At 41.8% G+C, this 25,689-nt stretch overlaps 1 protein-coding gene across 1 annotated transcript in view; it reads right to left on the reverse strand.

Annotated features, from left to right (window-relative positions):
* LOC112226515 (serine/threonine-protein kinase OSR1) overlaps window positions 1–13,202 on the reverse strand; it is a 62,097-nt gene extending 48,895 nt beyond the window's left edge. The window contains exon 1 of the mRNA XM_024390870.2: window positions 12,981–13,202. Coding sequence (XP_024246638.1) covers window positions 12,981–13,050 — 70 coding nt within the window. The 5' untranslated portion in view covers window positions 13,051–13,202. The remainder of the gene's footprint in view (window positions 1–12,980) is intronic.
* Window positions 13,203–25,689: the final 12,487 nt, after the last annotated feature.

Genomic DNA, 25,689 nt, shown 5'->3' on the forward strand with positions numbered 1-25,689 from the left:
TACAGAGGGTAGAGCGTACAGTCCAGGACATTACTGGGGCCAAGCTTCCTGCCATCCAGGACCTATATACTTGGCGGTGTCAGAGGAAAGCCCCAAAAATGGTCAAAAAGACTCCTAATGCTCTCATGCAGGTTTCAGTGTTACTTGCCTTGAAGCGAGCATAGCAGCAATTTAGCTCGTCTGGTAGGCTTGTGTCACTGGGCAGGTCGCAACTTGCCTTTGTAGTCTGTAATAGTTTGCATGCCCTTCCACATCTGACGAGCGTCGGAGCCAGTGTAGTACGATTCAATCTTAGTCCTGTATTGCCGCCATGTCTGTTTGATGGTTTGTCTGAGGGCAGAGCGGGATTACTTACAAACTTCAGGGTTAGTGTCCCGCTCTTTGAGTGGCAGCTCTACCCTTTAGATTAGTGAGGATGTTGCCTGTAATCCATGGCTTCTGGTATGTACGTACAGTCACTGTGGGGACAACGTCATCGATGCACTTATTGATGAAGCCAGTAGTATGAATGAGTAGGTGTTTACAAACTTTTGACTGGTACTGTATATACATTAACAGCATAATAATGTTGTACAACTACTAATAAGCCTAGAACTAATAAAAACTATGGCTACAACTCCTGCATGCTTTGTTGACTACGAACTTTCTTTACCCAACAGTGGGACAGACTATTTGTTCCCACGCTCGGGACTCTGACTATTGGTTACACAGACTTTTGGCCTCCTATCCCATCCTAACCACCTCTCGCCGGCTTTCTATTCAAGTTACCTGATGAAATTGCTGTACAACATGATCTTGTTGCCATCCGATGCACTTTCAGATGTCATGAAATCAGCACTGCAGAGCTCTCTCTGTCCTCTGCCGTGCCTTGATTGTATTGCTGTTGATGATATCTGGAAATGTGCATGTACACCCTGGCCCACCTACTGTTGCTAGCCCCAATTCTGACGTGTGCTCTGATATCTGCTTCATTGATTTCTGCTCCCGTAAAAGCCTAGGTTTTCTGCACGTTAACATTAGAAGTTATATTTTTGAAAGTGTGGGTATTAGTGTGGGTTCAAAGCTCCAATCCAGATGTGTTGGTTATTACTGAGACGTGGTTAAGGAAGAGTGTTTTGAATACTGATGTTAAAAGGTTATAACCAGTAAGGTTATAACCTTTTTTGGCAAGACAGATCTTCCAAAGGTGGGGGAGTGGCAATCTTTGCCAAGGATCACCTTCAGTGCTCGGTTGTCTCCACCAAGTCGGTCCCCAAACAATCAGGAATCAGCTTGATCCCCTCTGTCAAAGACGCTTGGAACTTATTTTTTATATTTTCAGTGGTATTGTTAACAAACACACCCCCACAAAGAAAATGAGAATTAAAAACAAGTTCAGCCCCTGGTTAGACCGTGAACTTGCAGAGCTACTCCACCTCAAGAATTGCATTTGGCGAAAGGCTCAGCACGCGCATACTCAGGCGGACTGGCTCTCGTTTGAAAAACGGTTAAAGACCTGGAGAATAAACCCTCCTCCTCACAGCTGCCCATGTCCCTTAAAGTTGATGACATGGTTGTTACTGACAAGAAGCACAAGGCTGAGCTCTTTAAATCACCACTCATTAAGTCAGGACTCCTATTTGACTCAGAAATGCCTCTGCCCGTCCAACATTTCCTCATCTCCCACCCCTTCCAATACGACTATCCCCGATGCTAATCCCTCTTTTCCCCCTGCCCCGCTACAAAGTTGCTCTCTGCAGGCAGTCACTAAGTCCGAGGTGTTAAAGGAGCTCCTAAAACTTGACCCCCAAAAAACATCTGGGTCAGATGGTTTAGCCCCTTTTTTAAGGTTGCTGCCCCTATCATCGCCAAGCCGGTCTCTCCTTTCTGGGTAGGTTCCCATTGCTTGGAAGGCAGCCACGGTTCGCCCATTATTTAAAAGGGGGAGATCAAGCTGATCCTAACTATTATAGGCCTATTTCTATTTTGCCCTGTATCAAAAGTGTTGGAAAAACTTGTCAATAATCAACTGATTAGACATCAAGAAAGTCATAGTATTCGCTCTGGTATGCAATCTCGTTTCCATTCAGGTTATTTAGGTGTCGCTGCAACCTTAAAGGTCCTCAATGATGTCACCATTCCCCTTGATTCTAAGCAATGTTGTGCTGCTATTTTTATTGCCTTGGCCAAAACGTTTGATATGGTAGACAATTAGATTATTGTGGGCCGGCTAAGGAGTATTGGTGACTCTGAGGGGTCTTTGGCCTGGTTTGCTAACTACCTCTCTCAAAGAGTGCAGTGTATAAAGTCAGAAAATCTGCTGTCTCAGCCACTGCCTGTCACCAAGAGAGTACCCCAAGGCTCGATCCTAGGCCCCACGCTCTCCTCAAATTTACATCAACAAAATAGCTCAGGCAGTAGAAGGCTCTCTGATCCATTTACATACAGGTGATACAGTCTTATACTCAGCTGGCCCCTCCCCAGATTGTGTTAAATGCTCTTCAACAAAGCTTTCTTAGTGTCCAACAAGCTTTCCCTAACCTTAACCTTGCTCTGAACACCTCCAAAACAAAGGTCATGTGGTTTGGTAATAATAACACCCCTCTCCCCACAGGTGTGATTACTACTTGTGAGGGTTTAGAGCTTGAGGTAGTCACCTCATACAAGTACTTGGGAGTATGGCTAGACATTACTCTTCCTTCTCTCAGCTCATATCAAAGCTGCAGGCTAAAGTTAAATCTAGACTTGGTTTCCTCTATCGTAATCGCTACTCTTTCACCCCAGCTGCCAAACTAACCCTGATTCAGATGACCATCCTACCAATGCTAGATTACGGAGACATCATTTATAGATCGGCAGGTAAAGGTGCTCTCGAGCAACTAGATGTTCTTTACCATTCGACCATCAGATTTGCAACCAATGCTCCTTATAGGACACATCACTGCACTCTATACTCCTCTGTAAACTGGTCTTCTCTGTATACCCGTTGCAAGTCCCACTGGCTGATGCTTATTAAAAACCCTCCCTCCCCCTCATCTGAGATACCTACTGCAGCGCTCATCCTCCACATACAACACCCGCTCTTGCCAGTCACATTCTGTTAAATGTCCCCCAAAGTACACACAAAAGCTCCGCTTTTCAGTACGCTGCAGCTAGTGACTGGAACGAGCTCCAACAAACACAAACTGGACAGTTTTATCTCAATCTCATTCAAAGACTCAATCATGGACAATCTTAATGACAGTTGTGGCTGATTTGCATGATGTATTTTTGTCTCTACCTTCTTGCCCTTTGTGCTGTTGTCTGGGCCCAATAATGTGTGTACCATGTTTAGTGCCGCTACCATGTCTTGTTGTCTCTCGTCATAAATACACACATACATATACACACACAGTTTAAGTCGGAAATTTACATACACCTTAGGCAAAAACAGTTCAACACAGTTTTTCAATATTCCTGACATTAAATCCTAGTAAAAATTCCCCGTCTAAGATCAGTTAGGATCACCACTATTTTGAGAATGTGAAATGTCAGAATAATAGTAAAGAGAATGATTTATTTCAGCTTTTATTTATTTCACATTCCCAGTGGGTCAGAAATGTACATGCACTCAATTAGTATTTGGTAGCATTGCCTTTAAATGTTTAACTTGGGTCAAACATTTTGGGTAGCCTTCCACAAGCTTCCCACAGTAAGTTGGGTGAATTTTGGCCCATTCCTCCTGACAGAGCTGGTGTAACAGTCAGGTTTCTAGGCCTCCTTGCTCGCTCACGCCTTTTCAGTTCTGCCCACAAATTATCTATAGGATGGAGGTCAGGGCTTTGTGATGGCCACTCCAATACCTTGACATTGTTGTCCTTAAGCAATTTTGCCACAACTTTGGAAGTATGCTTGGGGTCATTGTCCATTTGGAAAACCCATTTGTGACCAAGCTTTAACGTCCTGACTGATGTCTTGAGATGTTGCTTCAATATATCCACATAATTTTCCATCCTCATGATGCCATCTATTTTGTGAAGTGCACCAGTCCCTCCTGCAGCAAAGCAACCCCACAACATGATGCTGCCACCCCGGTGCTTCACGGTTGGGATGGTGTTCTTCGGCTTGCAAGCTTCCCCCTTTTCCTCCAAACATAACGATGGTCATTATGCCCAAACAGTTCTATTTGTGTTTCATCAGACCAGAGGACATTTCTCCAAAAAGTACGATCTTTGTCCTAGTGTGCAATTGCAAACCGTAGTCTGGCTTTTTTATGCTGGTTTTTGGAGCAGTGGCTTCTTCCTTGCTGAGCGACATTTCAGGTTATGTCGATATCAATACTTTTGTGCCTGTTTCCTCCAGCATCTTCACAGGGTCCTTTGCTGTTGTTCTGGGATTGATTTGTACTTTTCACACCAAGGTACGTTCATCTCTAGGAGACAGAACGCATCTCCTTCCTGAGCGGTATGACGGCTGTGTGGTCCCATGGTGTTTATACTTGCGTACTATTGTTTGCAGAGATGAACGTGGTACCTTGAGGCATTTTGGATGGATGAATTGGATGAAACAGATTTGTGGAGGTCTAAAAAAAACATTTGAGGTCTTGGCTGATATCTTTTGATTTTCCCATGATGTCAAGCAGAGGCACTGAGTTTGAAGGTAGGCCTCGAAATACATCCACAGGTACACCTCCAATAGGCTAATTGACATCATTTGAGCCAATCAGAAGCTTCTGAAGCCATGACATCATTTTCTGGAATTTTCCAAGCTGTTTAAAGGCACAGTCAACTTAGTGCATGTAAACTTCTGACCCACTGGAATTGTGATACAGTGAAATAATCTGTCTGTAAACAATTGTTGGAAAAATTACTTGTGTCATGCACAAAGTGGATGTCCTAACCAACTTGCCAAAAATATAGTTTGTTAAACAAGAAATTTGTGGAGTAGTTGAAAAACAAGTTAATGACTCCAACCTAAGTGTATGTAAACCTCCGACTTCAACTATATATATATATATATATATTTTTTTATCCCAGCCCCCATCCCCGCAGGAGGCATTTTGCCCTTTTGTAGGCCGTCATTGTAAATAATATTTTTTTCTTAACTGACTTGCATAGTTAAACAAAGGTTAAATAAAATTAATACAAGTAATACATCTAAGTTCCTATAATATATATCCTTTGCTGGAAGGATATTAATTATATAGCTAATATACTATAATTAATATCCCTTTGTTGCAAGGTTTTTGACATCTTTGGCATTTGTATCAACAGTGATTTGTGAGATGTTTGGCCTTATTCAGGTCTCTAAGACGATTTTCCTCTGTATCAAGTCTTAGTGGTCTCCTTTACGACTCAAACTTCAGCTACAATACCAAACATACAGCATTATACAAACCAGCCAATTTCACAGAAACAAAAGCCTGAAATACAGGACATGGCATCGACAGAGATGGTCGCCTCGCTTCGCGTCCTTAGGAAACTTTGCAGTATTTAGTTTTTTTTTAATGTACTATTTCTTACACTGTTACCCCAGGAATTCTTAAGTCTTATTACATACAGCCGGAAATAAGAGCAAAGTCAACTTACCAACATTACAACCAGGAATACAACTTTCCCGAAGTGAATCCTCTGTTTGGACCACCACCCAGGACAATGGATCCCAGTAGGTGAACCAAAACAAGAGCACCGCAGACGGAGCAGTCTTCTGGTCAGGCTCCGTAGACGGGCACATCGCTCCCGAGTATACTACTCGCCAATGTCCAGTCTCTTGACAACAAGGTAGACGAAATTCGAGCAAGGGATGCCTTCCAGAGAGACATCAGAGATTGTAACATTCTCTGTTTCACGGAAACATGGCTCACTCGGGACACGTTATCAGAGTTGGTACAGCCACCCGGTTTCTTCACTCATCGCACAGACAGAAAGCAACATCTCTCTGGTAAGGAGGAGGGCAGGGTATGCCTTATGACTAACGAGTCGTGGTGTGATCATAACAACACACAGGAACTCAAGTCCTTTTGTTCACCTGAACTAGAATTCCTCAATCAAATGCCGACCACGTTATCTACCAAGAGAATTCTCTTCGATTATAATCACGGCCGTGTATATCTCCCCCCAAGCAGGCACCTCGACACCCCTGAAAGAACTTCATTGGACTCTATGTAAACTGGAAACCACATATCCTAAGGCTGCGTTTATTGTAGCTGTGTATTTGAACAAATCTGAAAAGAAGACTCCCTAAATTTGATAAGCATATTGAATGTATGACCTGGGCTGGCAGCATTCTGGATCATTGCTACTCTAACTTCCGCGACGCATACAAAGCCCTCCCCCGCCCTCCTTTCAGCAAATCTGACCACGACTCCATTTTGTTGCTCCCAGCCAAAAGACAGAAACTAAAACAGTAAACTCCCGTGCTCAGGTCTGTTCAACGCTGGTCCGACCAATCTGATTCCACGCTTCAAGACTGCTTCGATCACGTGGACTGGGATATGTTCCGCATAGCCTCAAACAACAACATTGATGAATACGCTGATTCGGTGAGCGAGTTTATTAGCAAGTGCATCGGTGATGTTGTACCCACGGTGACTATTAAAACCTTCCCAAACCACGGATTGATGGCAGCATTCGCACAAAACTGAAAGCGCGAACCACTGCTTTAAATCATGGCAAGGCGACCGGAAACATGACCGAATACAAACAGTGTAACTATTCCCTCCGCAAGACAATCAAACAAGCCAAGCATCAGTATAGAGACAAAGAGTCGCAATTCAACGGCTCAGACGCGAGAGGTATGTAGCAGGGTCTACAGTCAATCACGGATTACAAAAAGAAAATCAGCCCCGTCGCGGACACCGACGTTTTGCTCCCAGACAAACTAAACAACTTCTTTGCTTGCTTTGAAGACAATACAGTGCCACTGACAGGGTCCGATACCATAACCTGCGGGCTTTAGTTCACCGGAGCCAACGTCAGGAAAACAATTAAACGTGTTAACCCTCGCAAGGCTGCTGGCCCAGACGGCATCCCTAGCCGCGTCCACAGAGCATGCGCAGACCAGCTGGCTGGCTGGTGTTTACGGACATATTCAATCAATCCCTATCCCAGTCTCCTGTTCCCACATGCTTCAAGAGGGCCACCATTGTTCCTGCTCCCAAGAAAGCTAAGGGAACTGAGTTAAACGACTATCGCCCCGTAGCACGCACTTCCACCATCATGAAGTGCTTTGAGAGACTAGTCAAGGACCATATCACCATCCACCCTACCTGACACCCTAGACCCACTCCAATTTGCTTACCGCCCCAATCGGTCCACAGATGACGCAATCACACTGCCATAACCCATCTGGACAAGAGGAATACCTATGTAAGAATGCTGTTCATCGATTACAGCTCAGGATTTAACATCGTAGTACCCACCAAACTCATCATTATTCTCAAGAACCTGGGTCTCGATCCTGCCCTGTGCAACTGGGTCTTGGACTTTGACGGGCCGCCCCCAGGCAGTGAGGATAGGAAACAACATCTCCACCCTGCTGATCCTCAACACTGTTGCCCCACAAGGATGCGTTCTGAGCCCTCTCCTGTACTCCCTGTTCACCCACGACCGCGTGGACATGCACGCCTCCAACTCAATCATGAAGTTTGCAGACGACACGACAGTGGTAGGCTTGATTACCAACAACAAAGAGACGGCCTACAGGGAGGAGGTGAGGGCCCTCGGAGTATGGTGTCAGGAAAATAACCTCACACTCAATGTCAACAAAACAAAGGAGATGACAAAGGAGATGATCGTGGACTTCAGGAAACAGTAGAAGGAGTACCCCCCTATCCACATTGAAGGGACAGTAGTGGAGAAAGAGGAAAGATTTAAGTTCCTCTTCGTACGAGTCATGGACAAACTGAAATGGTCCACCCACACAGACAGCATGGTGAAGAAGGTGCAACAACCTCAGGATAATGAAGAAATTTGGCTTGTCACTGACAACACTCAAACTTTTACAGATGCACAATCGAGAGCATCCTGTCGGACTGTATCACCACCGGTTACGGCAACTGCTCCACCAACAACCATAGGGGTCTCCAGAGGGTAGTGAGGTCTGCACAACGCATCACCGGGGGCAAACTACCTGCCCTCCAGGACACCTACACCACCCAATGTCACAGGAAGGCCATCAAGAACATCAAGGACAACAACCACCCGAGTCACTGCCTGTTCACCCGGCTATCATTCAGAAGGCGAGGTCAGTACAGGTGCATCAAAGCGGGGACAGAGAGACTGAAAAACAACTTCTGTTGGCTATCAGACTGTTCAACAGCCATCACTGACATTGAGTGCTGCTGCCAACATACGGACTCAAATCTCTAGCCACTTTAATAATTGGATGTAGTAAATCTGTCACTAGTCACTTAAACAATGCCACTTTATATAATGTTTACATTCCCTACATGGCTCATCTCATATGTAGTGGGGCAAAAAAGCATTTAGTCAGCCACCAATTGTGCAAGTTCTCCCACTTAAAAAGATGAGAGAGGCCTGTAATTTTCATCATAGGTACACTTCAACTATGACAGACAAAATGAGAAAAAAAAATTAATGAATTTATTTGCAAATTATGGTGGAAAATAAGTATTTGGTCACCTCCAAACAAGCATGATTTCTGGCTCTCACAGACCTATAACTTATTCTTTAAGAGACTCCTCTGTCCTCCACTCTATACCTGTATTAAATGGCACCTGTTTGAACTTGTTATCAGTATAAAAGACACCTGTCCACAACCTCAAACAGTCACACTCCAAACTCCACTATGGCCAAGACCGAAGAGCTGTCAAAGGACACGAGAAACAAAATTGTAGACCTGCACCAGGCTGGGAAGACTGAATCTGCAATAGGTAAGCAGCTTGGTTTGAAGAAATCAACTGTGGGAGCAATTATTAGGAAATGGAAGACATACAAGACCACTGATAATCTCCCTCGATCTGGGGCTCCACGCAAGATCTCACCCCGTGGGGTCAAAATGATCACAAGAACGGTGAGCAAAAATCCCAGAACCACACGGGGGGACCTAGTCAATGACCTGCAGAGAGCTGGGACCAAAGTAACAAATCCTACCATCAGTAACACACTACGCCGCCAGGGACTCAAATCCTGCAGTGCCAGACATGTCCCCCTGCTTAAGCCAGTATATGTCCAGGCCCATCTGAAGTTTGCTAGAGAGCATTTGGATGATCCAGAAGAAGATTGGGAGAATGTCATATGGTCAGACCAAAATATAACTTTTTGGTAAAAACTCAACTCGTCGTGTTTGGAGGACAAAGAATGCTGAGTAGCATCCAAAGAACACCATACCTACTGTGAAGCATGGGGGTGGAAACATCATGCTTTGGGGCTGTTTTTCTGCAAAGGGACCCAGACGACTGATACGTGTAAAGGAAAGAATGAATGGGGCCATGTATCGTGAGATTTTGAATGAAAACCTCCTTCCATCAGCAAGGGCATTGAAGATGAAACGTGGCTGGGTCTTTCAGCATGACAATGATCCCAAACACACCGCCCGGTCAACGAAGGAGTGGCTTCTTAAAACCTCTTAAGTCGACCCCCTACTTTTTCGAACATTCTGTTAAAAATCGCGCAACATTTCAGCGTCCTGCTACTCATGCCAGGAATATAGTATATGCATATGATTAGTATGTGTGGATAGAAAACACTCTCACGTTTCTAAAACTGGTTAAATCACCGCTGTGACTAACAGAGCGTCTGTTTCATCGAAAAGCGCAAGAAAAACTGATCACTGAAAACTGAAAAAAATATCCATGCGCCACTTGCATGTATTGTCTAAGGGGCACGAAATTAAATGGGGCCGAGATTGCAAGTCCTACAGCATCCACACGATGTCACCAGTCTTGTCAATTGCCTTCTCGTTGTTTCTTGATCAAACGAGGGAGACCACTTTCCATCCGGTCTCCGACAAGAAGTTTTGGAAGAGAGATTTCGGAAGATGATTTGAAATCGTGGAGCTATTGAATACACATCGCCTCGTGATCAATTTGATAGATTATTAACATTTACTAATACCTAAAGTTGGATTACAAAAGTATTTCGAAGTGTTTTGTGAAAGTTTATCGTCGACTTTTTTAATTTAAAAAAATGACGTAGCGTTTTGAAACGGTGTTTTTTTCTGAATCACACAGTTTCCATAGATGGATATTTTGGGTATATATGGACCAATTTAATCGAAAAAAAAAAGACCCAATAGTGATGTTTATGGGACATATAGGAGTGCCAACAAAGAAGCTCGTCCAAGGTAATAAAAGTTTTATATTTTATTTCTGCTATTTGTGTAGCGCCGGCTACGCTAATTCTTTTGTTTACGTCGCCTTCAGGTATTTCGGGGTGTTGCATGCTATCAGATAATAGCTTCTCATGCTTTCGCCGAAAAGCATTTTAATAATCTGACTTGTTGGCTAGATTCACAACGAGTGTAGCTTTAATTCAGTACCCTGCATGTGTGTTTTAATGAACGTTTGAGTTTTAACGAGTGCTATTAGCATTTGGCGTAGCGCATTTGCATTTGCTGATGGCTAGATGGGACGATTGCGTCTCGGGTCGACGCAAGAGGTTAAGAAGCATTTAAAGGTCCTGGAGTGGCCTAGCCAGTCTCCAGATCTCAACCCCAGTTGAAAGTCCGTGTTGTCCAGCAACAGCCCCAAAACATCACTGCTCTAGAGGAGATCTGCATGGAGGAATGGGCCAAAATACCAGCAACAGTGTGAGAAAAGCTTGTGAAGACTTACAGAAAACATTTGACCTCTGTCATTGCCAACAAAGGGTATATAACAAAGTAATGAGAGAAACTTTTGTTATTGACCAAATACTTAATTTTCCACCATAATTTGCAAATAAATTCATAAAAAATCCTACAATGTGATTTTCTGGAATTTTTTCTCATTTTGTCTGTCATAGTTGAAGCGTACCTATGATGAAAATGACAGGCCTCTCATCTTTTTAAGTGGGAGAACTTGCACAATTAGTGGCTGACTAAGTACTTTTTTGCCCCACTGTATATACACTAGACTCTATACCAGAGGTGTGGACTCAAGTCACATGACACAAATATGACTTGCAACTCTACTTTAACACCAATGACTCGTGACTTGACGCTTATGACTCGACCTGACACCCTCCCCAAGCCCAAATATAAAAAATGCTATTAAAAAGTGTGCAGCGCATCAACTCTTCATTTAACAGATTACAATTTGAATCGGACAGCAGCCAATCAAATTGTGCGTGGAAGTGCAAAGGAACGTCAGCGGGTGAATTTAGATGGAAAGACGGTACCCAAAATAATTCTTTTCGGATATAAAAGGCGGCGTTGTATCAACAAAAAAACAGATTGCAACTTGCAAAACAAGCGGATAGAAAATTACAGACGGAGTCGAAACAATTTCCAACTTCGTTCGACATTTGAAGCTGCACAAAGAACAGTAAGTTGTGGCTAATATAGCCGACAGCTATCCATCACACGAGGTTGTGTGTTTATGAGTGTGTGTAACTTGTTTGTTTCATGGGTTCTGGCTTGTGATGTCTGGAGCCTGTATTGTTATGTGCCATCCTCACTGCTAGCCTAGATTAGACTTGCTGATTGACAAGCCACCACGCTTTTTGGAGCTGGACAAGATCAAATGAGCACATTTGTGGCAGAGTGCCTCCTAGAATGGTTGTGTACTCTTCCTAATCTGCTGATACGGCGAGTGCTTTAACCTCTGTGTTTATGCTTCACACAAATCCTACCATCCCCCTCTCTGCTGGCCTCCGCAGTTTTGACCTTTCTCCATTGATAATGAATGGCGGCTTATTTCATCTGAGGCACCGCATTCAGATACAGTTTTCCAGATAGAAATGCAATATATAGATCTGTACTCGATTCTCTATTCTACACAGCAAAGGCTGTTTTAGGTGATGTATTTCTATGTGAATTGCCATATTGGATGGCCAGCAGACACTGCTACTTAATTCATCTTCAGGAGCAACCACCCCACATGACCAGACCCAGCCTACCACGCCTCTTCCGCACAGATTGAGAGGGGGGTCTTTCTCATGGCTACCCATGTATTTCCATGGATATATAACATTTATTTGTAAAGTAATAAATATATATAGATATTTATTAAAGCATTCATGATTTGCATAAATGTAATATACTAACTATTACTCGTTAAAAACCATGACATGGGATTACATTTGGTGAAGAGCACATTATGACTTGTTTAGGACTCGAAACTCAAAGTTTAGGACTTGAGAGCCAAGAATTGAGACTTGTAAAACAAAGACTTGGTCCCACCTCTGCTCTATTCCATCTACTGCATCTTGCCTTTGACGCACGGCCATTGCTCATCAATATATTTGTATGTACATATCAATATATTTGTATGTACATATTCTTAATTAATCATTCCTTTACACTTGTGTGTATAAGGTAGTAGTTGTGAAATTGTAAGACTACTTGTTAGATATTGCTGCACGGTCGATCTAGAAGCACAAGCATTTCGATACACTCGCATTAACATCTGCTAACCGTTTGTATGTGACCAATAAAATTTGATTTGACTCATCTAGTAGCTACCAACTCCACACTAACACAAGGTATGAGTGTCTCATTAAGCCCTATCATGCCTTTTTTCAGAGGAAAAAGGGAACCACCCACCTCCATCCTGCCCCTAGCTAGCACTTCACTTGTCCTGATTTACCTAGTTCGCTAGCTCCAGTAGCTTCGGAAAGCTAGCTACGCTAATTAGCTGCCTAGCTAGCTAGTAATCCATGAAACGCACAACTGATAAACGGATGTTTGGCCTATGTCTAACGTTACTTCAATATATTTGCTAGCTATCAAAACTACGGTTGGTGGTTAGCTGTAGGTTTAGCTGACCAGCTATAAATTAGCGAGCTAGTTAGCTGTCTTGCAAGAAAGCCAGCTTAGCTATGACGTTAGCATGCTAGCTAGGTGTCTAGCGGCATACTCACCAATCACCTCGTTGAGCACATAATCGTCCTTGTTGATGGACCAGGTTTGAGCACTCGGGTCCTCTGTCATGGCTTCGTTGGAGGTTTACACTGTTTACAGTGTTATAATGAATGTGGTGGGTTGGTTTTCAAGAAATGTAACGCGATAATTACTCCATTCGGTTCTGGGATGTTACCTACCTCACCCTGACAGTTCCTGCAGCCACTGTCAACACTACTTTGACACTTGCGAGACGCCCTCGCAGCCGAAAGTGGAATGAAAAAGACGCCATCTTGAGTGTGCCAATAGGTGGCTAGATATGGAACTCTGTTTGGGTATTAGCGTGTCAAAACAGACACACGTCAAATAACACAATTACAGCGGTGTAAAGTAAAAAATACTTTAGAGTACTACTTAAGTCGTTTTCTGGGGTATCTGTACCTTACTTTACTATTTGTATTTTTGACTACTTTTACTTCACTACATTCCTTAAGAAAATATTATACTTTTTACTCCATACATTTTCCTTCCGAAAGTGCTCGTTACACTTCGAACGGTTAGCAGGACCGGAAAATGGTCAAATTCACGCACTTATCAACCGAACATCCCTGGTCCCATCCCAACTGCGGACTCACAAAACACACATGCTTCGTTCGTAAATTATGTCTGAATGTTAGAGTGTGCCCGTGACTTTCCGTAAATAAAATTTAAAAAACTAGAAACTGGTTTGCTTAATATAAGAATTGTTGTATTATTTATACTTTTACTTTTGATACTCAAGTATATTTTAAACCAAATACTTTTACTCAAGTAGAATTTTACAGGGTGACTTTTACTTTTTCTTGAGTCATTTTTTATTTAAAACCTGTTTGGGATAGGGGGCAGCATTTTCACATTCAGATGAAAAGTGTGCCCAGAGTAAACTGCCTGCTACTCAGGCCCAGAAGCTAATATATCCATATTATTAGTACATCTGGATAGAAAACACTCTGAAGTTTCTAAAACTGTTTGAGTATAACAGAACTCATATGTCAGGCGAAAATCTGAGAAAAATCCAACCAGGAAGTGGGAAAGTTTGTAGTTTTTCAACTCATACTTGAGTCATTTTTTATGAAGGTATCTTTACTTTTACTCAAGTCTGATAGTTTTCCACCACTGCAAAATTATATTATAAACTGGGTGGTTCGAGCCCTGAATGCTGATTGGCTGACAGCAGTGGTATATTTAAGCAATAAGGCCCAAGGGGGTGTGGTATATGGCCAATATACCATGGCTAAGGGCTGTTCTTATGCATGACGCAACGCGGAGTGCCTGGACATCACAAACCCTAAGGTGCAGTATTGCTATTATAAACTGTTTACGAACGGAATTAGAGCAGAAAAAATAAGTGTTTTGTCAAACCCGTGGTATAAGGTCTGAAATACCACGGCTGTCAGCCAATCAGCATTCAGTTAATAATAGCAATAAGGCACCTCAGGGGGTTGTGGTATATGGCCAATATACCATGGCTATCAGACAATCAGCATTCAGGGCTCGAACCAGCCAGTTTATAATATAAGTTTGTTATTTGTCATGTCCCTAAGAACAGCCCTTAGCCGGCAGAGATGGCCGCCTCACTTCACGTTCCTAGGAAACTATGCAGTATTTAGTATTTTTATGTGTTATTTCTTACATTGTTACCCCATGAAATCTTAGGTTTTATTGCATACGGGAGGAACTATTGGATATAAGAGCAACGTCAACTTACCAACATTACGACCAGGAATACGACTTTCACGAAGGGGATCCTCTGTTTGGAAGACCACCCAGGACAATGAATTGGTTCCCAGCCGGCGACCCAAAACAACGGCACCGCAGAAGGGGCAGATGGAAGGTCTTCTGGTCAGGCTCTGTAGACAGGCACATCGCGCACCGCTCCCGAGCATACTACTCACCAATGTCCAGTCTCTTGACAACAAGGTAGACGAAATCCGAACAAGGGTTGCCTTCCAGAGAGACATCAGAGAATGTAATGTTCTTTGTTTCACGGAAACATGGCTCACTCGGGATACGTCATCAGCATCGGTACAGCCACCTGGTTTCTTCACGCATTGCACCGACAGAAACAAACATCTCTCTGGTAAGAAGAAGGACGGGGGTGTATGTCTTATGATTAACGAGTCGTGGTGTGATCATAACGGAACTCAAGTCCTTTTGTTCACCTGTCCTAGATTTCCTTATAATCAAATGCCGACCACATTATCTACCAAGTGAACTCTCTTCGATCATAATCACAGTCGTGTATATCCCCCCCCAAGCAGACACATCGACGGCCCTGAAAGAACGTCATTTCACTCTACGTAAACCACATATCCTGAGGCTGCATTTATTGTAGCTGGGGATTTTAGCAATGCCAATCTGAAAACAAGGCCCCCTAAATTTGATCAGCATATTGAATGCGCCACCCGGGCTGGCAAAACACTGGATCATTGTTATTATAACTTCCGCGGCGCATACAAAGCTCTTCCCCACCCTCCTTTCGGAAAAAATGACCACGACTCCATTTTGCTGCTCCCAGCCTATAGATAGAAACTAAAACAGGAAGTGCCCGTGCTCAGGTCTGTTCAACGCTGGTCTGACCAATCTGATTCCACGCTTCAAGATTGCTTCGATCACCTGGACTGGGATATGTTCCGCATAGCGTCGAACAATAACATTGATGAATACACTGATTCGGTGAGCCAGTTTATTAGCAAGTGCATCGGTGATGTTGTAACACACAGCGTCTATTAAAACCTTCCCCAACCACAAACCGTGGAATGATTGCAGCATTCGCACAAAAAAGAAAGCGTGAACCACTGCTTTTAATCAGGGCAAGGTGACCGGAAACATGACCGAATACAAACAGTGTAGCTATTCCCTCCGCAAGGCTATCAAACAAGTTAAGTGTCATTATAGAGAAAAAGTAGAGTTGCAATTCAACAGCTCAGGTAGTTGTTGTAAAATTGTTAGATTACTTGTTAAATATTACTACATGGTCGGAACTAGAAGCACAAGCATTTCCTTACACTAGCATTAACATCTGCTAACCATGTGTATGTGACAAATATAATTTGATTTGGTATATTGGCCATATACCACGCCCTCTAATGCCTTATTGCTTAATTATGGAATGTTGTGTGTGCTGATTTGCATGTTGTGTTTACAATTCCGCGTTGGTGATAAGGCATTATCTGTTTGACTGTGTCACGTATAATCCCTCTCCGGCCTCTTGGTTATCATGCTGCTGATTATCCCGCACACCAGTCACCATCATGCAGCGTTTTGAGCGTACATTTTCCTTTTTATTAGAATGTCACCAACAATAAACAATACAAAATGACTGTGAAGCTTATTAACAGGGCTATGATGCCTCTAACAAAGTTAACTTCCCACAAAACCAACAGGGGAAAAGGCTGCCTAAGTATGATTCGGTAACATTGTATAGAAAGCACTGCAGTTTTAGAACTGCTAAAATAATGTCTGTGAGTATAACAGAACTGATATGGCAAGCAAAAACCAGAGGGAAATCCATCCAGAAAAACGTATTTTGAAGTCACAGGCCATTTCAATGCTAGCCTATGGGATATACAAATAACTAGGACCCAGGTTGCAGTTCCTATAGAACAGTTTGCAGTTCCCAGCTTCCACTAGATGTCAACAGTCTTTAGAAAGGGTTTCAGGCTTGTTGTTCCTTTTATCCAGGTGGGAACGAGCAGTGTTGAGTGCAATAGAGATTGCATCATCTGTGGATCTGTTGGGGCGGTATGCAAATTGGAGTGGGTCTAAGGTTTCTGGGAAAATGTTGTTGATGTGAGCCATTACCAGCCTTTCAAAGCACTTGTCAGTGAAGACTTGCCAATTGGTCAGCACATGCTCGGAACACAAGTCCTGGTAATCCGTCTGGCCCTGTGGCCTTGTGAATGTTGACCTGTTTAAAGGTCTTACTCACATCGGCCACAGAGAGCGTGATCACACAGTCGTCTGTAACAGCTGATGCTCTCATGCATGTTTCACTGTTACTTGCCTCGAAGCGAGTAGTAGTTATTTAGTTCATCTGGTGGTTTTGTGTCACTGAGCAGCTCATGGCTGTGCTTCCCTTTGTAGTCTGTAAAAGTTTGCAAGCCCTGCCACATCTGACGAGCATCGGAGCCAGTGTAGTATGATTCAATCTTAGTCCCGTTGTCACGGAACTGTCATTACACACACACCTGGTCCCTATTCCCTTTGATTGGTAATTGTATAAGTGTGCCCTTTGTTTACCATCGTCCTGTCGATTATTGTTCCAATGTCTGTTGGTTCGTGTGAGTACCTGTGCTATGTTGTTTTGGCTTTCGTGCCACGTATATTGTGCAGATGATTACGGGTCTCGTACCGTGTGACAGTCATTGTACGCTGGTGTTATTTATTCGAGGTACTCCTTGCTCTTTTGTTTGGGTTTCAACCTGTGTTTTGCATACGTGTTTGTTTGGATTTCATCCCCATGCCTTCACACGGCATGCTGTAATTTGGGTGAATTAAAAAATATATATATATATTACGCATTCCTGCGCTTGTATCCAGATCTCTTTATATCAACATGACACCTGTATTGAAGCTTTGCCTGTTTGATGGTTCGGTGGAGGGCATAGTGGATTTCCTATAAGTGTCATGACTTTGCCCTGTTGGTGAGGTTTATGACCCTCATAAATACCTTTACCCTTTTCTTCTCTCTACTCTACAGATTTTACTCTTGGAAAGCAGTTTGTTAACAGAGAGAGTCTGGTAACATCAAGGGTGGGGAACGGAACCATATTTTGGTAATCCAACCAGTTGAAAATATCCATTGGTACTTAAAGAATATGATGTCAGATCAGTTGCTGTCTGAGACATTATTACTGATGATAGGATGACAAACTGTATCTTGGAAAGTCTACAAATTCTAGTTCAGATTCACATGGAATTGTTGTGCAATTTAAATGTTTAAATATGAAACTATTTGTGAAAAAATGTAATTTTAGCCTCTAAATGAGGGAATTGTTTTCATGAAGTAAACTCTGCTCACTCAGTGGCCCCACCCAAGTGAACAGATATTGGTTTTGAACTACAAATCACACCCTTCTCTCCACCACTACAAAAGCCACGTTGACGAAAAGTCAAGCATGTGTTCCCGATGACGTGAGGACTACAGTCCATACGTTTTAAATGGCTAATATCAACTTCAGAACTAAGCCAACCTCAGCGTGAGCTCTGGTTGCGAATAGTTGAACGACTTGTCGTGGTAATTTCCTGTATTACTAAATGAGGAGAGTTTACAAACCACACACAAGTGAGTTATATTTTAAAGTCCATCTTTAATTATATGAGCTTCACCATAGCCCTTTGACTCTCAGATCAATTCAGTGTCTATAAATGAATTCTGAGAGTGCTTACAAAAGAATACTTAGTATCTTTTATAGCTAAGATCCACCCCTCTGAACTCACATGACGAACCACAGATCTTAGGAACTTCACAAAGGGCCTTTTACTTGAGAGAGGAGTATCCCATAGCCAGATAGCATTAGCTATAAATTATCGTTCAGTTTGGTCTCTTAGACGAGGTTCTACTTCTCGTTCTTGGTACTTCATAGTACCAAAACATTACCTCATCCAATGGCATATATCAATTCTAGATACTTCCATCTCAAATACACCCCCTTCTGGACAAGCTCACAGAGGGGAGTGAGCCTCTAGGTCATATACTAGGTCAAGATAAGTTTCAACATCAGAGGGGACATACAATGGTTCCAGACACTGCCATACTCCTCCCCCCCAATGGGAAAAGGAGGGAGTGACTGGAGTACAGACATTGTGGAGCCCTTCACATAGTTTAACAGATACATTTACATATGAAGACAATTCTGACCTCTCCCCTCTCTGGGCCCCAAGTGACTATCTCACATAAGCATATTATGAAAGTAAATAAAACATCTTATTTATCAATGTTAACTAACTCATTCTGATTCAGCTACGACAGACTACAACCTAACAAAATTAACATTGCGTTCCCGGTGATGTGAGGACTGATGTCCATACATTTAAAAGGGCGAATTTCAACATGGAGGTGATGATCGACACGCTGGAAGGATGAATTTCGACTATACCAGCCAGAATATAGCATGAGCTTATAGTATGGGAACTTGGTATGAACTTTGAACTCTTATTCATTAAAGAAGTGATACATCCTAGACGCCGAGTTAGCAGCAGCAGCTGTAAACGTGGGCTCGGAAAAGACCTGACAATCATCAGAAAGATAGGTTACTACAATGTATCCATTTTACCACAAGACATATTCTTCAAAGGACAAGAGAGATCTCTGTTGGGCAACCCTGCCTTCCATCTACAACCAATCTATCGAAGCGCAGCTCAGAGTAAATATTTCTTGCATTTTCCTTTTCCAAATGGGCAGTTATTTAGATTGCATACGATTCTGTATTTACGATAGCATAGCTTCATAAGGTCCAATAGAGACCAAATTCTTTTTTTCCGCTTTCATTCAAACCCAACCCCCTTTCTTTGTGTAACCAGCCATCATATCGGTTCTGTCCATTCGGGACGCTTTCTTGTATGACATAATTAGTCATCAATGTATGATCCATCCTGTGTATATGTAATTCTTTGTGATTATTTAGGTATTTAGTAAATAAATAAAACACATTTTGTCATGCTGATTCAACTTGTTAGCCAGGGTTTGTGAAGACAACCAAGAATTTTACGACGTTCAGATGAGACTGAATAAGGTGACGATTAATAATTGACTGCTATTGATATAAAAGATTACCAGGTCTTAAAGAGTTTATTCGGAAGACAACAGCTCTATAAACATTCTTCCATGGACATATTTAGCAAGGTCATTAATCAGCCGTATCCAATACCAGGTGAATCAAACGCATTCATTGTAGCAAGCAGGGTTCGGATTTTCACCCTCCAGACATTATTTCCTAAAGGTCTTAATTATGAAATGCCTATGTATGTTATGTTGTAAATTTGAACATGAATTATGCCCCTATTTCAGATTACTATGATGTTTTTTTACACTGTACCCAATTCATGAAAACTTGTTTGGTAGGTCATGTCCTCATTGTGGTTTTGCAGACATGTTTGATATGTTTTATGTACACACATTATTCTAATATTTATGAAATGCATATTGTTATATTTGGTAGCACTTATTTGTTTTTCCTTCACCTCCAACCCCTTTCGATGTGTGGAATGGATGTGGCTGTGACTTGGTCTACATAAGGGTGCCAATTTAAAAAACCCACAAAAGCTCTGACGATGGCCGTGAGGCCGATACATAAGGCTTATTAAAGATCAGTGATATGATCAAGAGCCGTGTGCGTGTTCCTTCTTTTTCCTCATCTTATCCGGCTGTTGCCATGCACCTGCAAAAAAGATAGCTCAGATGTGCGAATGCCTTTTGAATTTGACTTTACAAACAAATAGAGGGCTTAACATGAGTTTATTTCTTCAGAGCCTAGACCTACATAAAAATTACTTAATTGGCTGAGATAGGCTATGAGGCTTAACAGCCTAAGAAGTAAGATTTATTACACCAACTTACAATTGCAACTGATCCAAAATGTAGCCTCCTACATAAAACAATCATTTAAAAGAAGAAAAGTCTGCACGTTCAAACTTAAACAATGTAACTAAAAAGAAAAGCGCACATTTGTAATTCCCAAACTCTAAAAGTAATTGGAAAAGTAGATACAAATGATGTATGACAATGTGGTTACAATAAAGAAAGTAGCCCATCATGCAAATGATTCCTATTAGCAGGACAAAATACTTTTTATAGCCCGGCTACTGTTGTGAAAATCCCTCAACTTGCCATGTATTCGATGCTTAAGTACTCTAAAGTGTTACATTTCTAACTCAAAACAGCATTTCTTCATCAACATCTTTAGGCTTTCATTAATCTTTCTTTTTTTCTGTAGCAATTTTGAGAAAAATTGGTTGACTAGACTGTGAAGATGACGTTATTGAATGTCAGCTTTGATCCATACCTGGGCTTGGACGCAAAGTTCTTTGTTTGTCAGACTGTCACGGTCGTCCTCCTCTTCATCTGAAGAGGAGAGGCGAGAAGGATCGGAGGACCAAAATGCGGCGTGATATGTGCTCATCATGAATTTGAATAAAGAAAACACTGAACACTGAAACACTATACAAAAACAGTAAACAAAATAACAACCGTGAAGCTAATGTGAGCTGAGCTGAAACAAGCCATCAACATAGACAATCACCCACAAACAAACAGTGCAACCCAGGCTACCTAAGTATGATTCTCAATCAGAGACAACTAATGACACCTGCCTCTGATTGAGAACCATACTAGGCCGAAACATAGAAATCCCCAAATCATAGAAAATCAAACATAGACTGCCCACCCCAACTCACGCCCTGACCATACTAACTAAATACAAAACAAAGGAAATAAAGGTCAGAACGTGACACAGACGAGTCAGACGAATCATTGGGTTGAAACTATAGAACAGTACAAAACAAGCGAACACACATGGTTAATATTCTGAGTATTAAAATAAATAAATATATATATATATACAGTGGGGCAAAAAGTATTTAGTCAGCCACCAATTGTGCAAGTTCTCCCACCTAAAAAGATGAGGCCTGTAATTTTCATCATAGTTACACTTCAACTATGACAGACAAAATGAGAAAAAAAATCCAGAAAATCACATTGTAGGATTTTTTATGAATTTATTTGCAATTTATGGTGGAAAATAAGTATTTGGTTAATAACAAAAGTTTATCTCAATACTTTGTTATATACCCTTTGTTGGCAATGACAGAGGTCAAACGTTTTCTGTAAGTTTTCACAAGGTTTTCACACACTGTTGCTGGTATTTTGGCCCATTCCTCCATGCAGATCTCCTCTAGAGCAGTGATGTTTTGAGGCTGTTGCTGGGCAACACAGACTTTCAACTCCCTCCAAAGATTTTCTATGGGGTTGAGATCTGGAGACTGGCTTGGCCACTCCAGGACCTTGAAATGCTTCTTATGAAGCCACTCCTTCGTTGCTCGGGCGGTGTGTTTGGGATCATTGTCATGCTGAAAGACCCAGCCACGTTTCATCTTCAATGCCCTTGCTGGTGGAAGGAGGTTTTCACTCAAAATCTCACGATACATGGCCCCATTCATTCTTTCCTTTACACGGATCAGTCTTCCTGGTCCCTTTGCAGAAAAACAGCCCCAAAGCATGATGTTTCCACCCCCATGCTTCACAGTAGGTATGGTGTTCTTTGGATGCAACGCAGCATTCTTTGTCCTCCAAACACGACGAGTTGAGTTTTTACCAAAAAGTTATATTTTGATTTCATCTGACCATATTACATTCTCCCAATCTTTTTCTGGATCATCCAAATGCTCTCTAGCAAACTTCAGACGGGCCTGGACATGTACTGGCTTAAGCAGGGGAACACGTCTGGCACTGCAGGATTTGAGTCCCTGGCGGCGTAGTGTGTTACTGATGGTAGGCTTTGTTACTTTGGTCCCAGCTCTCTGCAGGTCACTAGGTCCCCCTGTGTGGTTCTGGGATTTTTGCTCACCGTTCTTGTGATCATTTTGACCCCACGGGGTGTGATCTTGCGTGGAGCCCCAGATCGAGGGAGATTATCAGTGGTCTTGTATGTCTTCCATTTCCTAATAATTGCTCCCACAGTTGATTTCTTCAAACAAGCTGCTTACCTAATGCAGATTCGGTCTACAATTTAGTTTCTGGTGTCCTTTGACAGCTCTTTAGTCTTGGCCATAGTGGAGTTTGGAGTGTGACTGTTTGAGGTTGTGGACAGGTGTCTTTTATACTGATAACAAGTTCAAACAGGTGCCATTAATACAGGTAATGAGTGGAGGACAGAGGAGCCTCTTAAAGAAGAAGTTACAGGTCTGTGAGAGCCAGAAATCTTGCTTGTTTGTAGGTGACCAAATACTTATTTTCCACCACAATTTGCAAATAAATTAATTAAAAATCCCACAATGTGATTTTCTGGAGAAAAAATATATATTTTTGTCTGTCATAGTTGAAGTGTAGCTATGATGAAAATTACAGGCCTCTCTCATCTTTTTAAGTGGGAGAACTTGCACAATTGGTGGCTGACTAAATACTTTTTTGCCCCACTGTATATAGAACATTACTTACCGAGCCGTGATGCCCGCAGATTACAGATTGCCTTTGACGATCGCTCATCATCTTCATTCATCAGTGAGTCAATGGCTTGAATAGTCATTGACTCACGCGCTGAAAAGGAATGAGATGGAGTCACAATCCATTCCAGGCACACCTGTGAGCTCTGGAACTCCACCTCCAACAGGTAGAGTCAACAAACATAGTGGTTCATCAGGTCGTCAGGTTTTCGGTTCACCCAAAAAGGCAATTTTTTATCATTATTTTATTAACCAAATGTGTTTATTTGTTTATTAGGCTACTGTGCAATCTACAATACATAATGTAGTAAACATGGGAAAGTGCCTAATTCATTATGTAAGGGAGAGCAGGCCATGTCTGTACCACAGCATGCAGGGCATGCGGGATACCAGTGTTATTTCATAGTTGTGATGTCTTCACTATTATTCTACAATGAAGAAAATAGTAAAAATAAAAATCCTGGAATGAGTAGGTGTGTCCAACCATTTGACTGGTACTTGCTTAATTAATTAGAATAATATTATGGTGTTTCTATTCCATGAAAACAAAACCGTCAGGGTTTCCGTTAGGATGGAATGGAAAATATGGCGCTGTACAACGTGATGGTCGGGAGTAGGCTACAGGATTGGAGGATTCTACATTGTTTGCCTTCATCAGACAACTTTGTTCCAATATTTCTGTAAATCAGTTATATTTATTCCCATAGTAATTCGTTACGGATCCATAACTAAATCGACATCTGCATTTTGAAACGGTATTTTTTATAATGATTTTATTAACAAAATGTGTTTCTTTGTTTATTAGGCTTCTATGCAGTCTACAATACATACTGTAGTTAACATGGGACTCTTTCAAAATACAGATGTTGATTTAGTTATGGATCCATAACAAATTACTATGGGAATAAATATCACTGATATTGACGGAAAGAGTCCCATGTTTACTACAGTATGTATGTATACAGGCTTCTTCTTCTTCTTTGGACTTAATATGGCGGTTGGCAACCAACTTTAAGGTGCATTACCACCACCATCTGGTCTGGAGTGTGGACCAGAGTTCATCTTTCAATCACCCACGTGGGTAAATGCTTGTAAAAACCAAGGAGATGGGAGAAGCGGGACTTGCAGCACATCAAACATCAAAAATAGAACCAAGTTATATTGTAGCACCTGGCTACGCAGACGCTAATTGATGCACGCGAGCAATTTGGATGAAAATGATTGAATAACATGTATGTGTACATTTATTTTGCAACGTTTGATCACTTAATGCAAGCAGTGTGGTCAGCATGTCAGACCTCAGGTCATGACGTTACAAGGGTTTGCCTTTAAAGGGCTCAGAGCACTCAATATCTGGCTCTGGGGAAGGTCATCACTATACAGTACATTTCCAGTTTCATGAGTTGATGCAGGATGCTGATTCTATTCATAAGAAAAATCCTTAGGTAGTTGCTAAACAAAATACTCCTAGGCATCAGCACAATACTTTTGGCCACAACTTCACAGGTGGCATCAAGTCCTAACCCTGTGCTGTTCATGGGAAATGTGTAAAACATGTTTTTTTTTAGAATAGGAGTACACTCAACACATTGGGTAAGCCTAAATGAAGCAGAGTCATAATGACTGTTGGTGGTCTGGCTATATGGTATAATCCCCAAGTAAGCATTCAAGAGATCAAATACTGTATAATAAGAATTTTTTTTATTTTTTTATTTCACCTTTATTTAACCAGGTAGGCTAGTTGAGAACAAGTTCTCATTTACAACTGCGACCTGGCCAAGATAAAGCATAGCAGTGTGAGCAGACAACACAGAGTTACACATGGAATATACAATTAACAAGTCAATAACACAGTAGAAAACAAAGGGGGAGTCTATATACAATGTGTGCAAAAGGCATGAGGAGGTAGACGAATAGTTACAATTTTGCAGATTAACACTGGAGTGATAAATGATCAGACGGTCATGTACAGGTAGAGATGATCTCGCAACAAGATCAGCGGGTGAGAGGATCTTGGAGAGCAGCAAAATGCCTGATTGCAGGTTTGTGGGTGAGCTAAGAGAGGTAGTGGTACACCAGTCCTATGCTCTACTTTACCGAACAATCAAGGTTCCTTATTATTTTTGTAAAGGGCCACAGGCATATTTTATGTAATATTATATACATGTGTTTTTTTGAGGGATATGGTATCTTTGTGGTTGTGAGATGAGTATCTTGGATATTTTACATATGAACGATTCAGTTGAAACCATAAATAAATCCAAGAAAGACAGAAAATATATCAAAAACTGACTGATTTACAGAGGGTTGAATGCAATGTTTTTCACTAACTGTAGGTACTGAAAACCACTTTTAGGGTAATTAAACCACTTCTGGTTGCTCCAAAAAGCTTAAACTCAACACAGGTAATCCTCATAGTGGCCTGATGGATTATCATTGAAGACAGTTTGATATGGCAATTGTAGTATCTGGGATCTACATCTGTTTATATTAGTTACTGTGCTGTTACTAAGCAGTAATGCATTACGG

The sequence above is a fragment of the Oncorhynchus tshawytscha genome, linkage group LG28, assembly GCF_018296145.1.
Source record: "Oncorhynchus tshawytscha isolate Ot180627B linkage group LG28, Otsh_v2.0, whole genome shotgun sequence".
Taxonomy (NCBI): Eukaryota; Metazoa; Chordata; class Actinopteri; order Salmoniformes; family Salmonidae; genus Oncorhynchus; species Oncorhynchus tshawytscha.